The sequence below is a fragment of the Nannospalax galili genome, unplaced genomic scaffold (genome assembly GCF_000622305.1).
Source record: "Nannospalax galili isolate Female #2095 unplaced genomic scaffold, S.galili_v1.0 scaffold274, whole genome shotgun sequence".
NCBI classification, from domain to species: Eukaryota; Metazoa; Chordata; class Mammalia; order Rodentia; family Spalacidae; genus Nannospalax; species Nannospalax galili.
Window position 1 is genome coordinate 315,535 of NW_008335435.1, and position 23,140 is coordinate 338,674.

Consider the following 23,140-nt stretch of genomic DNA (forward strand, 5'->3'; position numbering starts at 1 on the left):
AGTGTCTCTAATGGTTCAAGTGGGGTCAGTTAGAAATAACTCAGTTATTCTAGCATGTACCTCTACTATCCTAGCAGAAAAGATTCCCCAGGAAAGCAAAGAAGATCAAATCAAGCAAAAAACAGAAAAACTAGAATGGGAAGAGTAGAGATCCTTTTTTTTTTCTTCAATAAATAATTTATTGAGAATTTCATACATGCATACAAGGTGTTTTGATCTAATCCATGCCCACTGCCTCCCCTCCAACTCCTCCCATCTTTCCCCATCACTTTTTTCTGATACCTTCATGTATAGTTTCTTCTTCTTTAATTTTTTTAAATGGGGCTTTTGGCTACTCTAACATTCTCCTCTCTGAAGAGGTAACCCTAGAATCTTTTAAGGATTAGATTAAAAACTCCCAAATATTTTAGACAATTTTGGCCTTTGGAATGGAGTATATTGCTAAGAGGCCCAAGGACATTGTGAGTTTTAGCCAAGAAACTGGCTACTTTTCTTTAGGGTCTTTTTACCCTAACTGCCTAGCCAATTCCTACCTCCTATTCTTACCACACCATCCTCTGAAGAGGTTACCCAAATTGCCAAAAGGGAATCAGGACACAGACTGCTCTGGCTTCTTCCATGCTGAACAGGGATGCAGGGTGAGGCAGTTGGAGTACCCCTTCAGTGGGTCTATCTTAAAAGACTCCCAAATTGCATAACGCTTACCTCTAGGGGGAAAAGAAAGTCCTTGAATCATGAACAGGAGCTGTGAAGAAGTAAAGGCAAGAATAAATAGCATTACAAGTTCTAGACAGGGAACTAGAAAAAAGTCAGAACAGGGTAATTTTCAAATGTTCATATGAGAGTCCATTGGAATTTCTTGACAGGGGCTTCCAAAAGCATCCCCAATAGAGGGGGATGTTCTATTGGGTTCCTCATTTTTCTTTTGTCTTCCAAGGCTGGACTCTAGAGTGATGAATTTGCTTTCAGGTATTTTGATAGCTGTTGGAGTAGTTAAGAGTACAGTTTCTTAATCTATTTTAATTCTTAATTGTATGCAGATTTTAGTAGCCCTTGCTGCCTTTTAAAAATATCAGCCCTTGGGACTAGAGAGATGGCTCAGTGGTTAAGAGTATTGACTGCTCTTGCAGAGGACATGGGTTTGATTCCCAGCACCCAAACGGTGGCTAACATCTGTAACTCTAGTTCCTGGGGAATTCAACACCCTCATCTAACCTTTGCAGGCATTGCACAACATGGGTGCATTTATATATATGCAGGCAATACACTCATACACATAAAATTTTAAAAAAATATATATTTTTTTGGTCTTTTTGAGACAGGGTTTCCTTGTAGCCCCAGCTGTCCTGGAACTCAACTATGTAGACCAGGCTGGCCTCGAACTCACAGAGATCCGCCTGCCCCTGCCTCCCAAGTGCTAGGATTAAAGGCGTGTGCCACCATGCCCAGCTAAAAATAAAATATTTTTAAAAAATAAAAATAATCAGTTCTAAATAATTGACAATACTGAATCCATTATTTATGATTCATGCGTTTTTAACTAGTATTGTTCAAAAGTATCTGAGGTTTTTGTTTTAAAAACTGCATTTTAAAATCTTCTTTAAAAAATATTTTTATTTTACATGTATGAGTGTTTTGCCTGCATGTGTGTAAGTGCACCACATGGATGCTATGCCCTCCGAGGCCAGAAGAGGGTATGGAATTATGGACAGTTGTTAGCTGCCATGTGGGTGCTGGGAATCAAATCCATGTCCTCCAAAAGAACAGCAAGTAATTACTGAGTCATCTCTCCGGCCCCCTAAAATTGCATTTTAAGATACCATAAATTTTACTTTTTTGTGTGTGTGTGTGTGTGGGTGTGTGTGTGTGTGGGTGTGTGTGTGTGTGTGTCTGCACAAGTTTGTGTGTTTGCCCATGGAAGCCCAAAGAAGGGATGGGGTTCCCTACAGCTGAAGTTACAGCTGTACGAGCTAGCCCATGTGGGTGTTGGGACCTGAACTCAGGTCTCTGGAAGAACAGCAAGTGTTCTTAACCACTGAGCCATCCATCCAACCTTAAGATCTCTAAATTTTAAATTCCATTTTCCATTCATGTTTTCTGGGCTGTCTTGTGGCATTCTAGAGTAAAGTTTTCTTGTCATTTATTCTTAATAATTCTAAAAGATAACATCTCCCTTTGGTATGAAAAGCATTTTAATATGTATTATATACTTAATCATATCAAGTATTTCAAATATTTAGGATAGATGGGGAGCTTTTTGGTTGATCCTTTGGTTTTTATTTTTCTTCTGATCCCAAATAATAAGGAACATTGTGGACAATGGACAGTACATACCTCTCATAACTCTTAGAGTTCATTCTTTTCTCTTTTTTTTTTTTTGGTCTTTTTGAGTCAGGGTCTCTGTTCTAGTTTCTTTTGATTGCTCTGACAAAACACTCTGACCAACTTGGGGAGGAAAGGGTTTATTTCACTTACATCACCCAGGGACAGTTCATTGATGAGGGAGCCCATGGTAGGAACTCAGGGCAGGAACCTTGATGGACGACCTGAGGCACAGGCCATGGAGGATTGCTGCTTTCTGGCTTGCTCACCTGGTCCATGCTCAGCCTGCTTTTTTATACAATACAGACCAAACTGCCCAGGGGTGGTGGCACACCCCACAGTGGGCTGGGCCCTCTCACATCACTCAACAATCAAGAAAATACCCCACAGACATGCCGTAGGCCCTTCCAATAGAGGCAATTCCCCAATTGAGGCTCTCTCTACCTAGATGTGTCAGGTTGACAACTAAAGCTGTTCAGCACAGATCACTTGTCAACACACAAGCACAGCACTATTAAACTACAACTTTTCCATTTCTTAGTCTCTTAACTGTGAGCTCCTGTAAAATCCAAATCAACTCCTGTCTTATTTCAAAACATAGGAATTGGGCACACCTAAGCAAAGTCTAAGTCCAGTAAAATAGCTCAAGGCTAGATACCTGGGATTCATTCAGCTGCTCTCTGTGATACCTTCATAGTTTAAAAAAACAAATATTATTTTTATTTTATGTGTATGAGTGTATTGTCTGCATGCATGTAAGTACATCCTTGTCATTCAGTGCCCTTGGAGGTCAGAAGAGGGCATCGGACCCCCTGGAACTGGAGTTATAGATGGTTGTTAGCTACCATGTGGGTGCTAGTGAGCAGTCAGTGCTCTTAACTGCTGAGCCATCTCCCTAGCCCCACTTCACACTTTTAATACTAGAAACGTGTATGTGAAACGTGTATGAGCCTCTTACACATTACCAAGTCCTGCTTCCAGCTTGATATGGAGGCTCAGGCCCTCTCTGGTCCATAGCTTCTGTGTGCTGACCCTAAGGAAATACTTCCCAGAAAATTTCACCTCGATGATACCGGCCTCTTGTTACAGCTGATTTTCAGCTCTAGCTAACCAGCATCAATTGTCCCAGTAAAACAAAGGTTTCACTTCAGTGGTTCTGGTCTCTTCTTAATCACAGCTGATACTTCAGCCCCAGCTGACCAGAACCCACAGATTCTCAATTCATGATATCACACAAACAGCCCTGATAATCTCTGCTTCCCTTTGAAGCTTCACAAGCCAGACCGCCATAGTCCACAACTCTCTCAGCACCACAGCAACAAACTCTAATCACTCAATGACTTCAAAGTTCCAAACGCTTCCCATAATCCTCCCCAAAACACCAAGGTGAGGTCTGTTACAGCAATACCCCATGATCCTGGCAACAAGTTCTGTTCTAGTTTGTTTCTCCATTGTTTAAGTGCAAATCTCTAGGCCTCTCATCTCCCTGTATCCCCAGCTGACCTGGAACTTACTATGTAGACCAGGCTGGTCTCAAACTCACAGAGCTCCACCTGCCTCCGCCTACCAAGTGCTGGCATGGAAATTATAAATAGTACACTTGATCCTAGGCAGAAGGCCAAGAATCAGTGAAATTACAGTCATGGGACCGATGGGTAGGCAATTTACTTTGGAAATGTATTACAAAGAGATGGTAATAAACCTGTGGGACAATTGTTGGTCAAGATGACTGATAAGTTAGTTTTGACCAGTCTGGCTCTGCCTAGCTTGTTTTTCATAGAAACTCACCATCTTGACATAAACATGGCATTATTAGTACACATAGTTATCATGCAATGTGTACTTGTCCCTGGAATGGGAATTAAGGAAGATTACTGGGACAATGCAGAAAAGATAATCTGGCTAGTAGTACAGGGATAACACTTGTAGGGGGTTTTGCTTTGGTTTTTCCTTGTTTTTGTGAGGCATAATCTCAGTCTGTATATAGGCCAGGCTGTTCTTGAAGTTGTGGCAGTTACCCTGCCTCAGAAGTTTAAAAATTTGGTTGATTGGAATCAGAAAGAGGACTCAGTAGTTAAGAGCACTAGCTGTTTTTGCAGAAGACCTGGGTTCGAATCCCAGCATGCACATGGCAGCCAACAACCACCTGTAACTCCAATTCCAGATGATCTGACAACCTCTTCTGTTCTCTGCAAACACTGCATGACACACGAGCACTTACACACATGCAGGCATAACATTCACAAAATAAAAATAAATCAAAAAAAGTTTAAAACTTTGGTTGGTTGAATGATCACAGTCCCTTACTTGTCCCCCACCTCCACTCCCAACCTCCAGCTTACTTAGAAAACAATTTTTGCCTTGAATCATTTTTTAAAAACGGGTTTAGGCTGTGCATGGTGGTATATGCTTTTAATCCCAGCCTTTAATCCCAACACTCCAGGCAGAGGCAGGTAAATCTCTGTGTTGGAGGCCAGTCTGGTCTATATAATGAGTTCCATGCCAGTGAGGACTACATAGTAAGACCTGCTCTTAAAAAAAAAAAATAAAAAAAAAGGTTTACTCGGGTTCATATTTATTTAAAATGTCTGTAGAACTGGGCATGGTGGCTCATGCCTTTAATCCCAGCACTTGGGTATCCCAGCACTTGGGTATGAGAGGCAGGCAGATCTTTGTGAGTTCAAGGCAAGTCTTGTCTACAAAGGGAGTTCTAGGTCAGTTAGGGCTATATAGTTTTGTCCCAAAACAAAAAATGACACAAGAATGTAGTGATTTACTTTAGCATTGAAAGTGAGTTTCAGAGTAACTTCATCAGATCTCCCAAAGTAAATTCACCTGTTTTTTTCCTCAGTAAAATTATTTTGCAAATACTGATCAAGTAAAATTCTTTGGGAACTAAAGATTCATTTTTCCACTTTTATCCTTATATAGTAGTTTCAGGATAATTGCCTATATAATTTCCCCTAAAATAGTTTTATTGATTAAAATATAAATCTGTCATATGACTCAGCTTTATTAACTCCTGAGTGTTAACATATCTCAGAGATACTTACATATCAGTGTTTACTGTACCATTCTTTACAGTAACTAGTTACGGAACCAACCTAGATGTCTTCTGGAGAGGACTATATAAAAGAAAATGTGATACATATACACAATGGAATTTTTTCAGCTGTCCTGAAAAACAAAATTATATTGTTTGGAGGAAAATTGATGCACTATATTACAGGAATTAAGTCAGTCTCAGATACCTCATTTGTAGCATCTGGATTTTATAGATACATAAAATCATGTATGTATTTTTGTATATGAAAGTAGATCCAAAACTGTGTGGGAGAACAAAGTAAACTAGTGGGAGAAAGCAGGAAAGAGAAAGAAGAGGATGCTACACAGGGGGTGATTTGCTAAAGGTACATCATAGACCTGTATGAAAATGTCCTTACCTAGCCAGGTGTGGTGGTGCCTTTAATCCCAGCACTCAGGAGGCACAGACTGGTGGATTTCTGAGATTGAGGCCAGCCTGGTCTACATAGTTAGTTCCAGGCCAACTGGGACTATAGGGAGACCCTGCCTAAAAATGTCCTGATGAGGGACTGGAGAGATTCAGTGGTTAAGAACACTGGCTGTTCTTGCAGAAGACCCGGGTTCAAATCCCAGCACCCACATGACAGCTTACAACTTTCCATAACTTCAGTTCCAGGGAATCCGACAGCTTCTTCTGTCCTCCACGGGCATTGCACGACACGGGTGCACTCACCTGCATGTAGGCAATACATGCATCATAAAATAAAAATAATAAAATTTTTTCAAAAAGTCCCAATGAAGCCAAGTATCATGTACAATGAATATATACCAATTAAACACATTTAAAAATACTTTTACTGATATAATTTAGATTCTATATGATTTACCCATGTAAATGTATAATTCACTGACTTTTTCTTTCTCTTTTAAAAAAATTGTGTGCATATATGTATATATTAGATATGTTGAATGGGCGGGGGGCACACGTGTACCACACTTTACAGCAAGCAGTTTTACCTGCTAAACTACCTCACTGGTCCCATTCCTTTTTTTTTTTTTAAATTTTAAAGGTATGTTTTTATTTGTGTGTCTATATGTATGTATGTGTGTATTGCCACATATGTGCAAGTGCCTGTGGAGGCCAGAAGAGGGTGTCAGACCCCTGGAGCTGAAGTTACAGGTGTTTGTGAACTGCTGGACTTGAGTGCCTTTAATCGAAATCTGGTCCTCTGAAGAGCAGCAAGCACTCTTAACTGCTGAGTCATCGCTCCAGCCCTCATTTCTCCAGGCCCTTACACATGCTATACAAGCATTCTACCACTGACCTGCATCCCAAGTTTTTATTTTTATTTTCTGACGGGGTTTCACCAGTTTGCCCTGGCTGACCTTGAACTTGCCATCCTGCTTCAGCCTATGAGTAGTTGTACAGGCCTGTGCCACTAGGTCTATGTCATTCAGTTTTATTACTGGATACTACCATGTTGTGTTTATACCATGTTTTATTTAATCATCAGTTGCTGGATATTTTGCTTATTCTCCGTTTTGGTTGTTGTGAATAATGATACAGTGGATATTGACATACATGGTTCTTGCTTTCAGTTCCTTTGAGTGTTTACCTAGAAGTGGAATTAGGAAATTCCATTATACAGAAATTATACTTTAAAGTTTTTGTGGACCTGCCTGACCTTTTTCCATAGCAGCTGCTTTTTTACCTCCAGTGTGTAAGGCCCAGTCTCTGTGTCCTTTCGATCAATTGTTTTCTTGGTGTTTTTCTTTTCCGTCCTAATGATTAAGAAGTAACAATCTCTGTCATGGTTTTCATTTCTATTGCTCTAATAATGATGATGAGCATTGTTTCATTTCATTATTGGTCATTTGTATATCTTCATTGGAGAAGTAGCCAGATTGTTTTTCTGCCTTTTAAAATATTTGGACTATTTTCTTACTAGTAAGTTGGAAATGTTTTATATGTTCTAGGTACAAGTTCTTTATCAGCTACATAATTTACAAAAATTTTCTTATTTTTAACATGGGTTGTTGCCTGTCTGCTTGCTTCTTTTCTACCCCTCACTCCCCAGTTTTGGACAAGTGTTCATGTAATCCAGGTTGACGTTGAATTAGCTATGGTAGTGAAGGATGACCTTGGACTCCTGCTTCCATCTTGTAGTACATTCCAAGCATGTACTACTGCAACTGGCTCTTCACCCTTCCCTCTCCCTTCTCCCCTCTTCCCTCCTCTGCTCTCCTGTCTTCTCCCATCCTCCTTCCCTTCATCTTCTTCATTGCTTTCCTATTTTTAGATGGGACCTCATGTCTCCCAGGCTGGTCTTGATTCTCCTGCCTTCACCTTTCAAGTACCTGGATTACAGGTATGTGCCCATAGGCCCAACTGTCTCTTTAGTTTCCCATTGTTTTTTTTTCTTAACTTTCTCATAGCACAGAATTGAGAGCAAGGACGCTGAGAGGTTGGCCTCACACAGCACTGGTGGGAATGCAGCCTCTTTGGGAAGACACATTTTCATTTTATGTACTTATGTTTGAGACAGAGTTTCACAAAGTTACTAAGGCTGTCCTTAAACTCTCAATCTTTCTCAAACTCTGAGGAGATGGTACTACAGGTTTCAACATCATAGCCATCTTAAGTTTTTACGTTTTATGTTTACTATAAGCTTTTTATGTCAAATCTTTCTATTTGCTTAAGTAAACACGATTTTCATCTGACTTGTATTGTTGGAGTATTTTGTGGCATGTGTTTTATAAAATAGTACAGTGCTAATTAAAAGATGTTATTTTCCTTCCCAGTTTCCCAGTTAATTAAGTTTGTAATTTCCCTAGTTAACTAAGATTGTTCGAGGCTGGCATCATATCTTTCTTTCTTTTTTTTTTTTTTTTGGTTTTTTGAAACAGGGTCTCTCTTGAACCCCAGCTGGCCTAGAACTCACTATGTAGACCAGGGTGGCCTCAAACTCACAGAGATCTGCCTGCCTCTGCCTCCCAAATGCTCGGTCTACAGGTGTGCGCCATCATGCCTGGCAAAAATACATGTTTTGATATAGAATCTCACTATGCAGCCCTGGCTGGCCTAGAACTCTATGTAGACCAGACTGGCCTTGAACCTACAGAGATTCATCTGTCTACTGAGTGCTGGAATTAAAAGCGTGCACCACCACACCTGGCCCATAAGTCATTTTTTTCTTTAGATTATTATAAGGCTAATTTAGCATGTAGGTAAAGCTACCATTTTTTTTCTCAGCCTGAATTGCAGCATTTGCACAGTTTAGTAAATATAGTATGAAACTTATATTCCTAATGATTTAGTGGCATTTCATTAGGATGGATGAATACATCTGATTCTAGGAAGATGCTTTCATTTGCTTCATAGATCCCTATGACTGTTAGGAATGCTAGTCTTCCATGCAAAAACACCATGTAGAACTATGTGAGGGTGTGCCCCAACATAACCCCCAGCACATTTGTTCTGATGACCAGGTGACTGTTATTTCTTAATCTGGGTCTCCTTATCATGACCTCTTGAAAATTGTTCTTCTAGGTACATTTCTACATAAACCCTATGGAATCTAGACCAAGAGATTGTAATGTACTTTCTAATCTGAGAGCTTCTTTTTGGAGGGTGGCAGGGTGGGGAGGAAAGGGTTTTATTTATCCTGGATCACATTTCATCCCTGAGGGAGCCCAAGGTTGGAACCCGAGGCAGGAACCTGGAGGCAGGAGCTGAAGCACAGGCAATGGAAGAATGCTGCTTAGTGGATTGGTCCTAGCTTGTGCTCAGCCTGCTTTCTTACATAATACAGAACAACCTGCCAAGGGATGGCACTGCCCGCAGTGGGCTGGGCCCTCACTTCACTCAACAATCAAGAAAATACCCCATTAACATGGCGGTAGGCCAGTCCAATGGAGGAAATTCACCAATTGAGGCTCCTTCTACCCAGGTGTATCAAGTTGACATCTAACGTTATCTCCATAATTGACCTTGTCAACTTGACACAAACATATCACTATTAAACCACAAGTTTTCTATTTCTTATCCCCAAGGTATGATGTAAATATTACAACATAAAACAGTACAACTTAAAGTCCTATAGTCCTTAAAAAACTTAAGCACTTAAAAGTTCAAAGTCTCTTTTAAAATTGTCTCAACTGTGAGCTACTGCAAAATTAAAAACAAGTTATGTACTGTTTTATTTCAAAGGAAAGAATTGGGTACACTTAATCAAAACCTTAGTCCAGCAAAGTAACTCAAGACTGGACATCTGGGATTCACTCATCTGGGCTCCAAAGGGTTTTGGCAGCTCCACTTCTCTTGACTTTGCCCTCCACAGCACACACAGTTCATCTTGCAGGCCCAGGCCAACTCCATTTCACACCTGCTGCTGCCCTTGGTAGTTGTCCTGGCATCTCCAGCAAAAAGATGGGGTCTCTAATGAAACTAAGGCTGTGCCTTCATCTATGGGCTCTTCTGGCCTCTTGGGTTACAAAGATTCTATAACCCCTTCAAATCCTGGGGGTCTTCACTGAAACTGAGACTGCACTTTCACCAGTGACCTTTCCTGGCCTCTCAGGGTGCTCTCTGTGACCCTTTCACACTTTCAACACCAGAACCATGCAGGAGACTTCTTACACATTACCAAGTCCTGCTTCCAGCTTGAGATGGAGGCTCAGGGCCCCTCTGGAACTCAGCTTCTATGTGCTGACCCTGAGGAAATACCTCCCAGACGATTTTGCCAGCATAATGCTGGTCTCTTGTTATAGCTGATTTTTCATCATCAGCATCAATCGTTCCAGTAAAGCAAAGGATTCACTTCAGTGGTTCTGGTCTCTTATTCACGGCTCATTCTTCAGCACCAGCTGATCAGAAACCACAGATTCTCAATTCAAAATATCACACAACCCTGATGGTCTCTCCTTCCCTTTGAAGCTTCACAAGCCAGGCCTCCATCGCCTACAACTCTTTCAGCATAACTGTTCCAAGCTCTACTGCAACAGCAACAAACTGTGAGCATTCAGTGGCTTTTATAGCCCAAAGTTCCAGACACTTCTGAAATCTTCCCCAAAACAACGAGGTCAGGTCTGTTACAGCAGCACCCCATGATCCTGGTACCAATTTCTGTTCTAGTTTGCTTTCAGTTGCTGTGACAAAATACAAACTTGTGGAGGAAATGATTTATTTAGCTTTTATCTCTAATCTGAGAGTTTTTGATACCACTCTCTTAAACTAGACAAAATTTTGAAGGTCAATGCATATATATTTTAAATATAAGCTAGAAGTGCCGGGCAGTAATGCTATAGTGTGACACACTATTCTTCCTAGGCTTATTTTACAATTCTTTCATCAGAATATATGTACTTCAAAGTAATGTACATTTTTACTTGGTTTGGTTTGTTTTCTTGAGGCAGATTCTCTCTGTAGCCCCAGGTGACCTGGAAGTCACTATGTAGACCAGATTAACCTCAGTCTCACAGAGATCCACCTTGCCTCTTCCTCTGGAATGCTAGGATTAAAGGTGTGTGCCACCGCACCATGCCTGTCTCATTTTTACTTTTATAAGAATAGTGAAGTCTACTGCAGAAGTCTTTTCCTCTTGTAACCAAATATTAATGACTTATTTTTGATGAATTATCACATAAAGTATTGTGTATAAGTTTTGTTTTATATAAGTTAAATGAGTACCTATTACTAAATTTAAATTGCTTTTCTTATTTTCCTAGGATTCTGATACTTCATGACATGTCATTATCTACAGCAATAATTATCCTGATTTGGATTAGTTGATGACCTTCAGACATGGTGCAGTAATAACGCAGAGAAGCTGAATATCCTCCATTTGGAGTGGACAATCCAGATTCTTACTGAATTTTCAAAATGACAGATCCAATGATGGATTTTTTTGATGATGCTAATCTTTTTGGTGAGACCTTAGAAGGTTTGTCAGATGATGCTTTTGTACAACCGGGACCTGTTTCACTAGTTGATGAATTGAACTTGGGTGCAGAATTTGAGCCTTTACACATAGACTCACTAAATCATGTTCAAGGTACTCCAACACATCAGAAGATAACAGATTTCGAACAGTTAAATCAGTTTGACTCAATGAAATTTCATCAAGTTAATCAGGCTTTTGGCAGCCCAGCTGAACATGTGCTATCTCCACATTCTCAATTTAATTGCTCTCCACTCCACCCCCAAAACCAACCCAATGGTTTGTTTCAAGATGTAGCAGATGGCAGTCCAATGTGGGGTCATCAGACAGCTACTAGCCTTTCTAATCAAAATGGATCTCCTTTTCACCAACAAGGACATTCACATACTCTGCATCAGAATAAAAACTTTGTGGTACACCATGATTTTGCCTTATTTCAGGCCAGTGAACAAACACAGTGTGCTTCACTACGCTCACAACAAAACAGAAGTAATCTTAACCCAGGGCAAAATTCTCTTGGCCAGTCTAAAAATTTTATAGATGTTAATGTTTCTGGTCCACACAGAGTTACTGTAAACCACCCACCGCAGATTACTAACGCATCTACTTCACAACAGTCTCTTTCAATGCGGTTTTCTCAAACCTCAAACCCTTCTGTACACTTTCTCAAGTGCAGCAGTCATCAAGAAGCAAATTTTAATGGACCCTCTCCAAATATGACTTCTTGTTCTGTCAGTAATTCACAGCAGTTTTCATCCCATTATTCCTTTTCCAGTAATCATGTATCACCAAACAACCTCCTTCAGCCATCTGCAGTTCTTGCCCCCAGTCATACAAATCAGACTTTATCTGATTTTAGTGGAAGTAATTCCTTTTCACCTCATAAAGGAATTAAGCAAGAATCCCAGCATATCCTAAACCCCAATCCGTCACTGAATTCAAATAATTTCCAAGTGTTGCATTCGTCACATCCTCAGGGTAATTTTAGAAATTCAAAGTTATCTCCTGTGCACATGAACTTTCCAGATCCTGTTGACTCAGGAGCTCAAATGGGTCATTTCAATGATCATGTAGAAACTAATGGTTTTTCATCTTTAGAAGAGAATTTACTTCAACAAGTGGAATCTCATGCAGAACCATTCACAGGACTTGACCCAGAAGACCTCCTTCAGGAGGGTCTGCTTCCTCAATTTGATGAATCAACGTTTGGACAAGATAATTCAAATCATGTTTTAGATCATGACCTTGATCGGCAGTTTACTTCACATCTTGTAGCAAGGCCTTCTGATGTGACTCACACTCAGTCACAGTACCCAACTCGGGGCTGGCATTCCTCATTGTCTGATCCTCAGCTTGTAAATGATAGAAACCGTCTATGTTTACAGCCACAGGTATGGAGCTCTTCTGTTTTACTTTGGCAATCTGGGTTGGGTTAGGTTGGGCTTTCACTCAGTTCATTTTAAATGAGACCTATTCAAGATTTATGAAAATCAAGATTCTAGCTGGGCATGGTACCATATGACTTTAATCCCAGCACTTGGGAGGCAGAGGAAGGGGAATCTCTGTGAGACTGAGGCTAGCCTGGTCTACGTAGTGAATTCCAGGCCAGCTGTGGCTATAGGGTATTAATCCTGGCAAATTTATAGAAAAATTGGTACTCACATTGTTAACTGGTGGAATGTTTTGGAAAACAATTTGACCCAAACGTAGCAAAAGTAATATAGCCAAAGATATTTTATGTTTATAAAGGGAAACTGGAAGCATCACTTCTTCTTTTTTTTTTTTAATATTATTTTTTTAACTTTTTTAAATTTAATTTTTAAAATTTTTATGTGTATGCGTGTATTGCCTGCATGTAGGTAAGTGCACCATTTCGTGCAATGCCCGTAGAGGTCAGAAGAGGCTGTCAGATCCCCTGATACTGGAATTACAAACAGTTGTTAGCTGCCATGTGGGTGCTGGGATTTGAACCTGGGTCTTCTACAAGAACAGCCAGTGTTCTTAACTGCTGAGCCATCTTTCCAGCCCCACACCACAACTTCTCATATCCATATTTGGTAGATTCTTTTAAACATTAAAAAGACTCTGAAGGCTAACTCTGAGAAAATATTAATGATGCCCTACAGATAAGGCATTCCTCAATTATGATCACAATGAGGTTCTGGTACCATATTATCTGGTTAGAATTTGGCTCCTCATACTTACCAGATGTGTGACATTGAACTAGTTACATAATTTCAGCATATCTTTTTTTCCTCATCTTTAAACTAGAAAATGGTACTAACATCTAATAGACTTTGGAAAAGATTAACAGAGTATTTTATAGTACTTATAACATTAGCTAGCTTATAGTTAGGCATTTAATACTTTCATAATTACATTTTTTCATAGGCGCATTAAAATATGCAAATGAAAACCTATCAGAAGGAAATAGGTTGTTTTTAGGATAATTTACACATTCTTTCACTTGCATTCTATACTTTTTCTGATAAAACAGATTTCATGATATTAAAGTATTTATAAAATACTTAAATGTTGGCCTTGGACTTACTATATAGCTGAGGATAAACTTGAACTTCTGATCCTCCTATCTCTATCTCTTGAGTGCTGGGATTACAGGCACTTGACATGACACCTAGTTAATGTGGCCTGGTTAATGCACAGAGAATCAATCTGGAGCTTTGTGCGTGCTGCAAGCACTCTACCAACTAAACTACGTCTGTAGCCCATGGTGCTGTAATTAAATTTTAAAAACTAGTTGTCCATTTTAAAGTCTTAAAAGTATTTGAGAAAGGTATCTGTGCTTTTCCAGTTTGCGTGCGTGCGTGCGGTATGGGGATTGACTTTATACTTGCTAGGCAAACACTTTCCCATTGAGCTAGCCCTCTTTTTAGTTTTCTTTTTAAGACAGATCCTTACTAAGCTGTCCTATTGGCCTTGAACTAACTCTATAACCTAGATAGGCCCTGAATTTACAGTTCCCCTTCTCCTCCCTCAAGTTATTGGGAGGGCTGCACCACCAAGCCAGTCTGAGTTCTATTTAAAATTACATTCTGAGCACACTGTTTTTAAAAATTTGTTACAAAACCTGGAGAGATGACTCAGTGGCTGCTCTTACAGAGACCCAGATTCAACTTCTAGCACCCACATGGTGGCTAACAGCTGTCTGTAACTTCATTTCTGGGGGTCTACTTCACTCTTCTGGCAGACATGGATGTCCTTATATACATTGAGGCAAACTCTCATACACATCAACATGGAGGTAATCACTGCTACACTGAGTTGTGGAGTAAAGTGGACATTTCATGGCCAGACAACACTAGAATACAAAAAAACAATGAAGCATTATACATAAGTACATTTTTGCTTCATAGCTCAGCCACCCTGTTTTACTGCTATAAACTTATATACTAAATTTAATTTACAAACATTGAGCTTAAATAATAATCCGCGTTCTTGTTTTTCAAGACAGGGTCTCCCCTGCTGTCCTGGAACTTACTATGTAGACCAGGCTGGCCTCAGTCTCACAAGAGATTTGCCTGCCTCTGCATCCTGAATGCTGGGGTTGAAGGTGTGCACCACCACCAGCTCTAGTAATTTATTTCTTTAAAAAAATTTTTTTTTAAATTTATTTTTATGTGTATGAGTATATTGCCTGCATGTATGTAAAGTGCACCTATGTCATGCAGTTCCTATGGAGTCCTGAAGAGGGCATTGGATCCCCTGGAACTGGAATTGCAGATGGTTGTTAGCCACCATGTGAGTGTTGGGAACCAAACCCAGGTTTTCTATAAGAAACACCATTAACACCAAAGTGGGTGAAGAGATGGCTCTGTGGTTAAGAACATACACTGCTCTTGCAGAGAACCAGAATTCAGTTCCCAGCACCCATTTTAGGCAGCTCACAATTGCTTGTAACTCCAGGTCCAGGGGAGCTGATGCCTTTTTCTGGCCTTCATAGGTACTCATATGCACGTGCGCATATGTAGACACATCAATAAAAATAGAATAAATTAATTTTTTAAAAAGAGGAAGAAGGGAGGGAAGCAGGGACAAATAAACAAGTCAGTGACCCATTAACATCTGTTTAGTCCCATTTCATGATTGTCAGTTTATTTTCTCAGTTTAAAAATAATGTGCAATGAAACAATAATAAAGCATATGTCTTTGGAGTTATGTAGTCTTGGGTTTTAAAACTCATTTCTTCTGGTACTAGAGAGATGGCTCTGCAGTTAAGACTTTATATTGCTTTTGGAGAGGACCAGAGTTTGTTTCCCAGCACCAAATCAGGCACTCACAAACATCTGTAACTCCAGCCAGCTCCAGCAGATCCCATACCTCTGTCCTCCATGGGAACCTGCACGCACATGTTATATACCCACACACAGATACACACAAATACACATAATTAAAAATAATAAACCTTAATAAAATTTGGTATTCTTTTGTATAGTAGCCATATAGCCTTGAGGAAATTTGTCATCTTTCCAAACTTAATATCCTTCTCCATAAAGTATAAATAGTGTTGGTATCAACCATCTAGGATTATTTTCTGTATTAAAATATTTTATTTAATATTTTTAGGCCGGGTGTGGTGGTGCACACCTTTAATCTTAACACTTGGGAGATAGAGGCAGGTGGATCTCTGTGAGTTTGAGGCCAACCTGGGCTACATAGTGAGTTCCAGGCTAGCTGAGGCTACAGTGAAACCCTGTCTCAAAAACAAAAAAAAAATTTTTTAATTATTTTTATTTAACATGTATGAGTGTTCTGCCTACATGTAGGTAGGTGCACCTATGTTGTGCAGTGCTCAAGGAGGTCAGAAGAGGGTGTCAAGATCCCCTAGAACTGGATTTACAGGGACAGTTGTTAGCTGCCATGTGGGTGCTGGGAATCGAACCAAAGTCCTCTACAAGAGCAGCCAGTTCTCTAATCCACTGAGCTATGTCTCCAGCCCCTATCTTCTGTGTTTAAAAAGGAGTCTAATCTGTGTGCTCTTACTTGGCTATTATTTTTACTCTACTCTGAACCTTTCACAAATATTCTATTTAATCTTTTTTGTGACATTTTATTTATTCCTTTATTTACTTTATATTGTATAGTGCTAGAGATGCAGCTTAGAACCTTGCATATGCTAGTTGACAAGTGCTTTCTATCACTGAGCTCCACTCCCACACCATACTACTTAATTTTTATTCAGTCACTCATGACAGAAAAAGAATATGGGTGTATGTGATGACAAAAATGTGATGACAGAAATGTCTTGAACTGTTCTTTTTCTTTTCTATTTTATGTTATTTTTATTAGAGAAATTCATATAATACACTTTGGTCATATTCACCTCCAACTCTTCCCCTAACCTCTCCCAGTTCCACCACTACCTCCTTACCCACCCCAACTTCAAGGCCTCTTTTTTTCCCCTCATAACCCAACAACTGCAGTTTGAGCTGCTCATAGACTCCTGAGTGGGGTCATCCACTGGAGCATGGTCAACCTAAGAGGGGTCACATCCTTAACGAAAACCTACTCTATTTCCCCCCAGCAGGCATCAGTTGTTCATACCTCCTCAGCTAGTGGTGGAACTTGAGTCTTTTGCCCTCTGAGCTGGAAAGTTGACTGGCTTGATCTTGTGCAGGCAACCACGTGCAGGCAACCACAGCTATAGTGAGTTCATAAGCACGGCTGTACTGTCATGTCCAGAAGACACAGTTTTGCTATAGTCCTCCCTAACTTCTCATTCTTAACAATTATTCTGCCTTCTTCAATTGTCCTTGAGCTTGGAGAGGGAGAGGGGAGCCAATGTGTGATATAAATGCCCTGTTTGTGGCTGAACACTCCACCAACGCATATTTTCTGTACTTTGACCAGTTGTGTATTTTATTATTTTAATTTATTTATTGTTTATTTTATTTTGGTGCTGGGGATTGATCCCATGGCTTTGTGTATACTAGGCAAGTGTTCTACCAGTGATATGCTCACCTGCCTCCAAGGAGTTAAGGAGGGGGTTGAGGCAGTATCTCACTATGTAGCTTTGACTCTCCTAGAACTCAGTATGTAAGCCAGGCTGTCCTTGAACTCAGCCTCCTGAGTGCTAAGCCAGGCTGTCCTTGAACTCAGCCTCCTGAGTGCTGGTATTTCAGGTCTGTGCAACACAGTACTTGGTTTAACGTAGTATTGATGTAGAAGAAAGCAGGGCAATATGACCTTTAAATGGAAAGGACTATAGTCAGTTGAATAAAGTAAAACCTGGCAAGTGTGATGGCTCAGTGGATAAAAAAGTGCTTGCTACCAAAACTGACAAATTGAATTGGATCCCCTGGATCCATGTGGTAGAAAGAGAGAATCAATTTGTACAATTAGTCTTTTGACGTCATATACAAATGTAGGCATGCATTTGCATGCAATAATACATAGAGAGAATTTTAAATGTAATTTTTAAAAAAATGGTAGGGACTGGAGTGATGGCTCAGGAGTTAAGAGCACTGACTGCAGAGGACCCAGGTTCAATTCCCAGCACCCACATGGCAGCTAAGAACTGTTCTTAACTAGGAAGGAAAACTGAGCATAGCATCTCTTCTAAAATCTGGACCAAGATAAGGGTACCCTCTCTCTCCTCTTAAGTATAGTGCTTAAAGTCACAAGAGAAAGATACAAAACAGACAAACACTAGAAAGGAAGACGTTAAACAGTTTCTGTCGACCCATGACATGATTCTATAAAAGATCCTGCACATTCCACCAGAAATCTTTTGGATCTGGTAAAAACTTTCACCGAAGTTTCAAGTTATAAAATCAATAAATATGCAAGCCCGGTAGCTTTTATATATACCAATTGAAAACTTGCTGGGAAAGAAATCAGGAAATACAGCCTTCAAAAAATACCTAGTAGTAAATCTAACCAATAAGATGAAATTGAAGAAGACACTAGATGTTGGAAAGACCTTTCATGTTCTCGGATTTGCAGAATTATATTGTGATGATGACTATATTATAAAAAGTAGCCTATAGATTTCAATGCAATCCCCATCAAAATTTCAGTAACTTTTTTCACAGAATTAGGGGAAAAAAAAACAACACACAAAAAAACCCCTAAAATTAATTTGGAAAAAGAAAGACCACAGATAGCCAAACCAGTCTTAAGCAGAAAGAACACAGCTAGAGATAGCACATTACTTGACCTCAAAATATACTACAGAACTGTTCTAGTTTGCTTTTCTGTTGCTGTGATAAATACCATGACCAAAAGCAGCTTGTGGAGGAAAGAGTTTCTTTCACATTCAGCTTCCGGTTCATTATGGAGGGGAGATAGGGCAGTAGCTCAGGGCAGAGCAGGAACTGAAGCACAGACCATGGAGAAACACTGCTTACTGGTTGCTCCCCTGGGCAGTGCTCAGAGTGCTTTCTTTTTCTTTTTGGTCTTTTTGAGACAGGGTCTCTCTGTAGCCCAGCTGGCCTGGAACCCACTAATTTACTATGTAGACTAGGCTGGCCTTGAACTCAGAGATCTGTCTGAGTTCAAGTGCTAGGATTAAAGGCATGAACCACCATGCCCAACTTTCAGCCTGCTTTCTTATAGAACACAGGGTAGTACCACCTACCCACATCACCCGTCAAGAAAATGTTCCACAGACATGACTACAGGCCAGTCCAATGCTAGAAATTCCTTAATTGATGTTCCCTCTACCAAGGTGTGTCAAGTTAACAATTGAGGGTATCCAGCATAATTGACCCCTTGTTAACGTGACACACAAACACATCACTATTAAACCACAACCTTTCCATTTCTTGACCCCACAATATGTTAATATTAATATCACAGTATAAAACAGTATACCATTAAAAGTCCAACAGACTTTAAAAATTCAAACACTTTAAAAATTGAAAGCCTCTTTAAAAAGCCAGTACTTTGTAGGAGACGCATACATTACAAAGTCCTGCTTCCAGCTTGAGATAGAGCCTTGCTCACACTTTGGACCACCACTTCTGTTTGCTGACCCCGAGGAATACTTCTCAGAAGATTTTACCTCAATGATACTGGTCTTGTTACAGCTGATTTTTCAGCCCCAGCTAACCAGCATCAATCGCCCCAGTAAAACATAAAAGGTTTCACTTCCAAACATTGTTAATGCTACACAAACAGCCCTGATAGTCTTTGGTTTCCTTTGAAGCTTGACAGGCAAGGCGTACATTGTCTGTGCTTTCTTCATGATCTTCCAAGTTCCTACAGAACAGCTCTCTGAGCTCCAAGCACTTTTCCAGTCCAAAGCTCCAAAAACTTTCACAATCTTCCAAAATACATACGGACAGATTCATCCCAACGATATCCTACTCTCTGGTACCAATTTCTATCATAGTTAGCTTTCTATTCCTGTGATAAAACACTGACCAAAACCAGCTTGGAGAGGAAAGGGTTTATTTCACCTTCACCTTACAGTTCATCATGGACGGAAGACAGGGCAGGAGCCAAGGGCTGGAACTGAAGCACAATCCTCCAAAAAGTGCTGCTTACTAATTTGCTCCATTAGCTTGTGCTTGTCTGCTTTCTTACACAGCACAAGACCACCTACCAGGGGTGGTACCACCCACAGTGCACTGGGCCCACCCACATCAGGGAACAATTCAGAAAACGTTCCACAGACATGGCCATAGGCCAGTCCAATGGAGGAAATTATTCAGTTGAGGTTCCTGTAGCCAGGTGTGTCAAGTTGACAACTGAATATCCAGCATAAGAACCATAGTGACAAAGACAGCTTGATACTAACAGAACAGCCATGTGGATAAATGGATCATAATAGAAGAACCATCAATAAAGCCATACAGCTATGGACATCTGATTTTTAAAGAAACATTTATTTTTATTTTATGTGTATAAGTGTATTGCCTGCATGTAAGTAAGTGCACTGGTGTTGTGCAATGCCCATGGAGGTCAGAATAGGGTGTGAGATCCCCTGAAACTGGAGTTATAGACTGTTATTAGTTGCCATGTGGGTGCTGGGAATTGAACCTGGATGTTCTGCAAAAACATTCAGTGCTCTTAACCATTGAACCATCTGTCCAGCTTCTGGACACGTGATTTTTGACAGATATTTCAAAAACATACAATGGACACTAGATGTGGTAGCCCACACCCTTAATCCCAGCACTGAGAAAGCAGAGGCGGGCAGATCTCTGTGAGTTGGGGGCCAGCCTGCTCTGCATAATGAGTTCCAGGCCAGCTGGGGCTACAAAGTGTCCCTGTCTCAAAAAGAACAAAACAAAACATACACTGGAAAAAAGACAACCTGATCAATACATAATCCTGGCAAAGCCTTGTAGCCACCTGCAGAATGTGATTAAATCAGCATCTTTTTCTTTTTTTTTTTTAATGTGTGTATTATGCCTGCATGTGTAAGTGCATCCATGTCGTGCAATGCCCTCAGAGGACAGAAGAGGATGTTAGATCCCTAGGAACTGGAGTTACAGATGGTTTTAGCCACCATGTGGATGCTGGGATTTGAACCAGGGTCTTCTGTAAGAACAACCAGTGTTCTTAACCACTGCGCTATCTCTCTAGCCCTCGATCAGCATCTTTCAACATGCACAAAAATCTATTCTAAGTGGCTGGAGAGATGATTCAGTGCTTAAGAACACTAGCTGCTCCTGCAGAGGACCAGGGTTCAGTTCACAGCACCCACATGGGAGCTAACAACTGTCCATAACTCCAGTTCCAGGGGTTCCAACGCCCTCTTCTAACCTCCATGGGCATTACACAACTTGGGTGCACTCACATACATGTAGGCAATACATACATACACATAAAGTAAAAGTAATAGATTTTAAAAAGCTATCTGAAATGTTGAAGTTGCTACCAGTAAAACATTTCAGGATATAGGTATAGGCAAGAATTTTCTACATAGAACCCCAATAACACAGCAAATAGCAACCAACAGTAATTGATGATTAGAATTGCATGAGTTAAAAAACTTCTGCATAGCAAAAGAAACTATCAACAGAATGGACAGCCACCACAGAGAAAACCTTTACCAGCTTTGCTTCTGAAAATGGGTTAATATGTGAATCAATAACTGAAAATTAAACACAACCCCCTCAACTGCCAATCAGTAAATGGGCCCATGAACTGAATAGACAGTTCTCAAAAGAAGAAATTCAAATAGTCAATAAATGTTTTATTTAAAAAATATTTTAAAGAATGTCTTTTATTCTTTGACAATTTCATGCATGTATATGTTGTATCTTGACAGAAATATATTTTTTATTTTTAAAATACTTATTCTTAAGCCTGCCGTGATGGTTCATACCTTTGATCCTGTTTCTCAAGGGTAGAAGTAGGCAGATGTCTGTGAGATCAAGGCTCCCCTGGTGTGCATAGCAAGTTCCAGGTCAGCTGGGGCTACAGGGAGACCCTGTCTCAAAAAATAAAAACAAACCCAAAATTCTTTGAGAATTCATACATGTATATAATACATCTTCATTATATCTACCTCTATGCCCTCGAACTGCCTCTGCCCCCCCACATTTCCTTCCTAACTTACTGCTTCTTTTTTTTAAAAAAAAAAAAAAAATCCATTGAGTCCAATTAGTGCTGTCCATATGTGCCTAAGTGTGGCAGCCTCCATGGGGCGTGGGCATTGTACCTGTGACCATTCCCCAAAGAAAAATGACTACCCCCATATTGGACTTTGTAACTGACTTGATCTTATGCAGGTAACCACAGCTCTTGAGAGTTCATGTGTGCAATAACCATTGCATGTCCAGAGGTCAGCTTTCACAGCACTCTTCTGTACTCTCTGGCTCTCATCTGGTTCTTTCCATCCATGGTGTTCCTGAGTCTTGTGTGGGCGGGGGGGGGAGGGTGCTGTTTATAAAGACTTTTGATCAATGGCTGAGCACTCAGTATCTTATTCTCAGCACTTTGAACTGTTTTGAATTATTCAGAAAACAGTTTGAGAACAATAAATTGTGTGTTTTGTTTTGTTTTGGTTTGGTTTGGTTTGGTTTGGTTTGGTTTTGAGATAAGGTCTCACTATGTAGCACTGACTTGCCTGGAATTCAGTTTCTCAACCAGGCTAACCTGAAATTCAGAGATCTTCCTGCCTCTGCTTCCTGAGTGCTGGCATTAAAGGTATGTGCCACCATGACCTGCAACAATAAATACTTTTCAAAAACATTTTATTATTTTTTATTTTACGTGTGTGAGTGTACTGCCTACACAAATGTAAGTGCACCCATGTTGTGCGGTGCCCACGGAGGTCAGAAGAAGGTGTCAGATCTGGAACTACAGTTACAGTTTTTAGTCACCATGTGGGTGCTGGGAATCGAATCTAGGTCCTCTGCAAGAGCACCCAGTGCTCTTAACTGTTGAGCTATCTCTCCAACCCCTAATAAAAACTTTTTAAAGTGTTTAATATCCTTTGCCCTTAGGGAGAGCAAATGAAATTCTATCACACCCTAGTCAGAACCAAGAAAACAAGTGACAACAAATACTGGAGAGGAGGTGGAGAAAAGGGAACCTTTGTTAACTGTTGGTCAGTGTGAAGTGGTGTAGCCACTGTGGAAACCAGTGTGGAAACTTCTCACAAAAGTAAAAATTGAACTACAGTATGACCCAGTTCTACTACTCATGAACAAGTACTCAAAGGACTCCAGAGCCTATCAGAGTTACTCCCACACCCATGTTTATTACTGTTCTATTTACAAAGCAGGGAAATTGAATTGGCCTTAATGTCCATCAGTGGATGAATGGATAATGAAAATCCAGTACATAGAATAGAATATTCAAATGTAAAGAATGAAATTTGTGGAAAAAGCTGTTAGAACTGGAAAATATTAAATGAGATAGCTCAGTCTCAGACTTAA

The 23,140-nt window shown here is 40.1% G+C and overlaps 1 protein-coding gene across 10 annotated transcripts in view; it reads left to right on the top strand.

Annotated features, from left to right (window-relative positions):
- Positions 1-23,140, top strand: part of Chd9 (chromodomain helicase DNA binding protein 9) — a 270,300-nt gene that overhangs the window by 112,747 nt on the left and 134,413 nt on the right. For 8 of the 10 annotated variants that reach the window (XM_029562042.1, XM_029562044.1, XM_008830057.3 and 5 more), the window contains one exon: positions 11,074-12,676. In XM_029562042.1, the coding sequence (XP_029417902.1) occupies positions 11,228-12,676 (1,449 nt within the window). In that variant the 5' untranslated portion in view covers positions 11,074-11,227. Of the gene's footprint in view, positions 1-11,073; positions 12,677-23,140 lie in introns of those variants that run through there. The other 2 variants (XM_029562046.1, XM_029562047.1) reach the window with 1 other exon arrangement.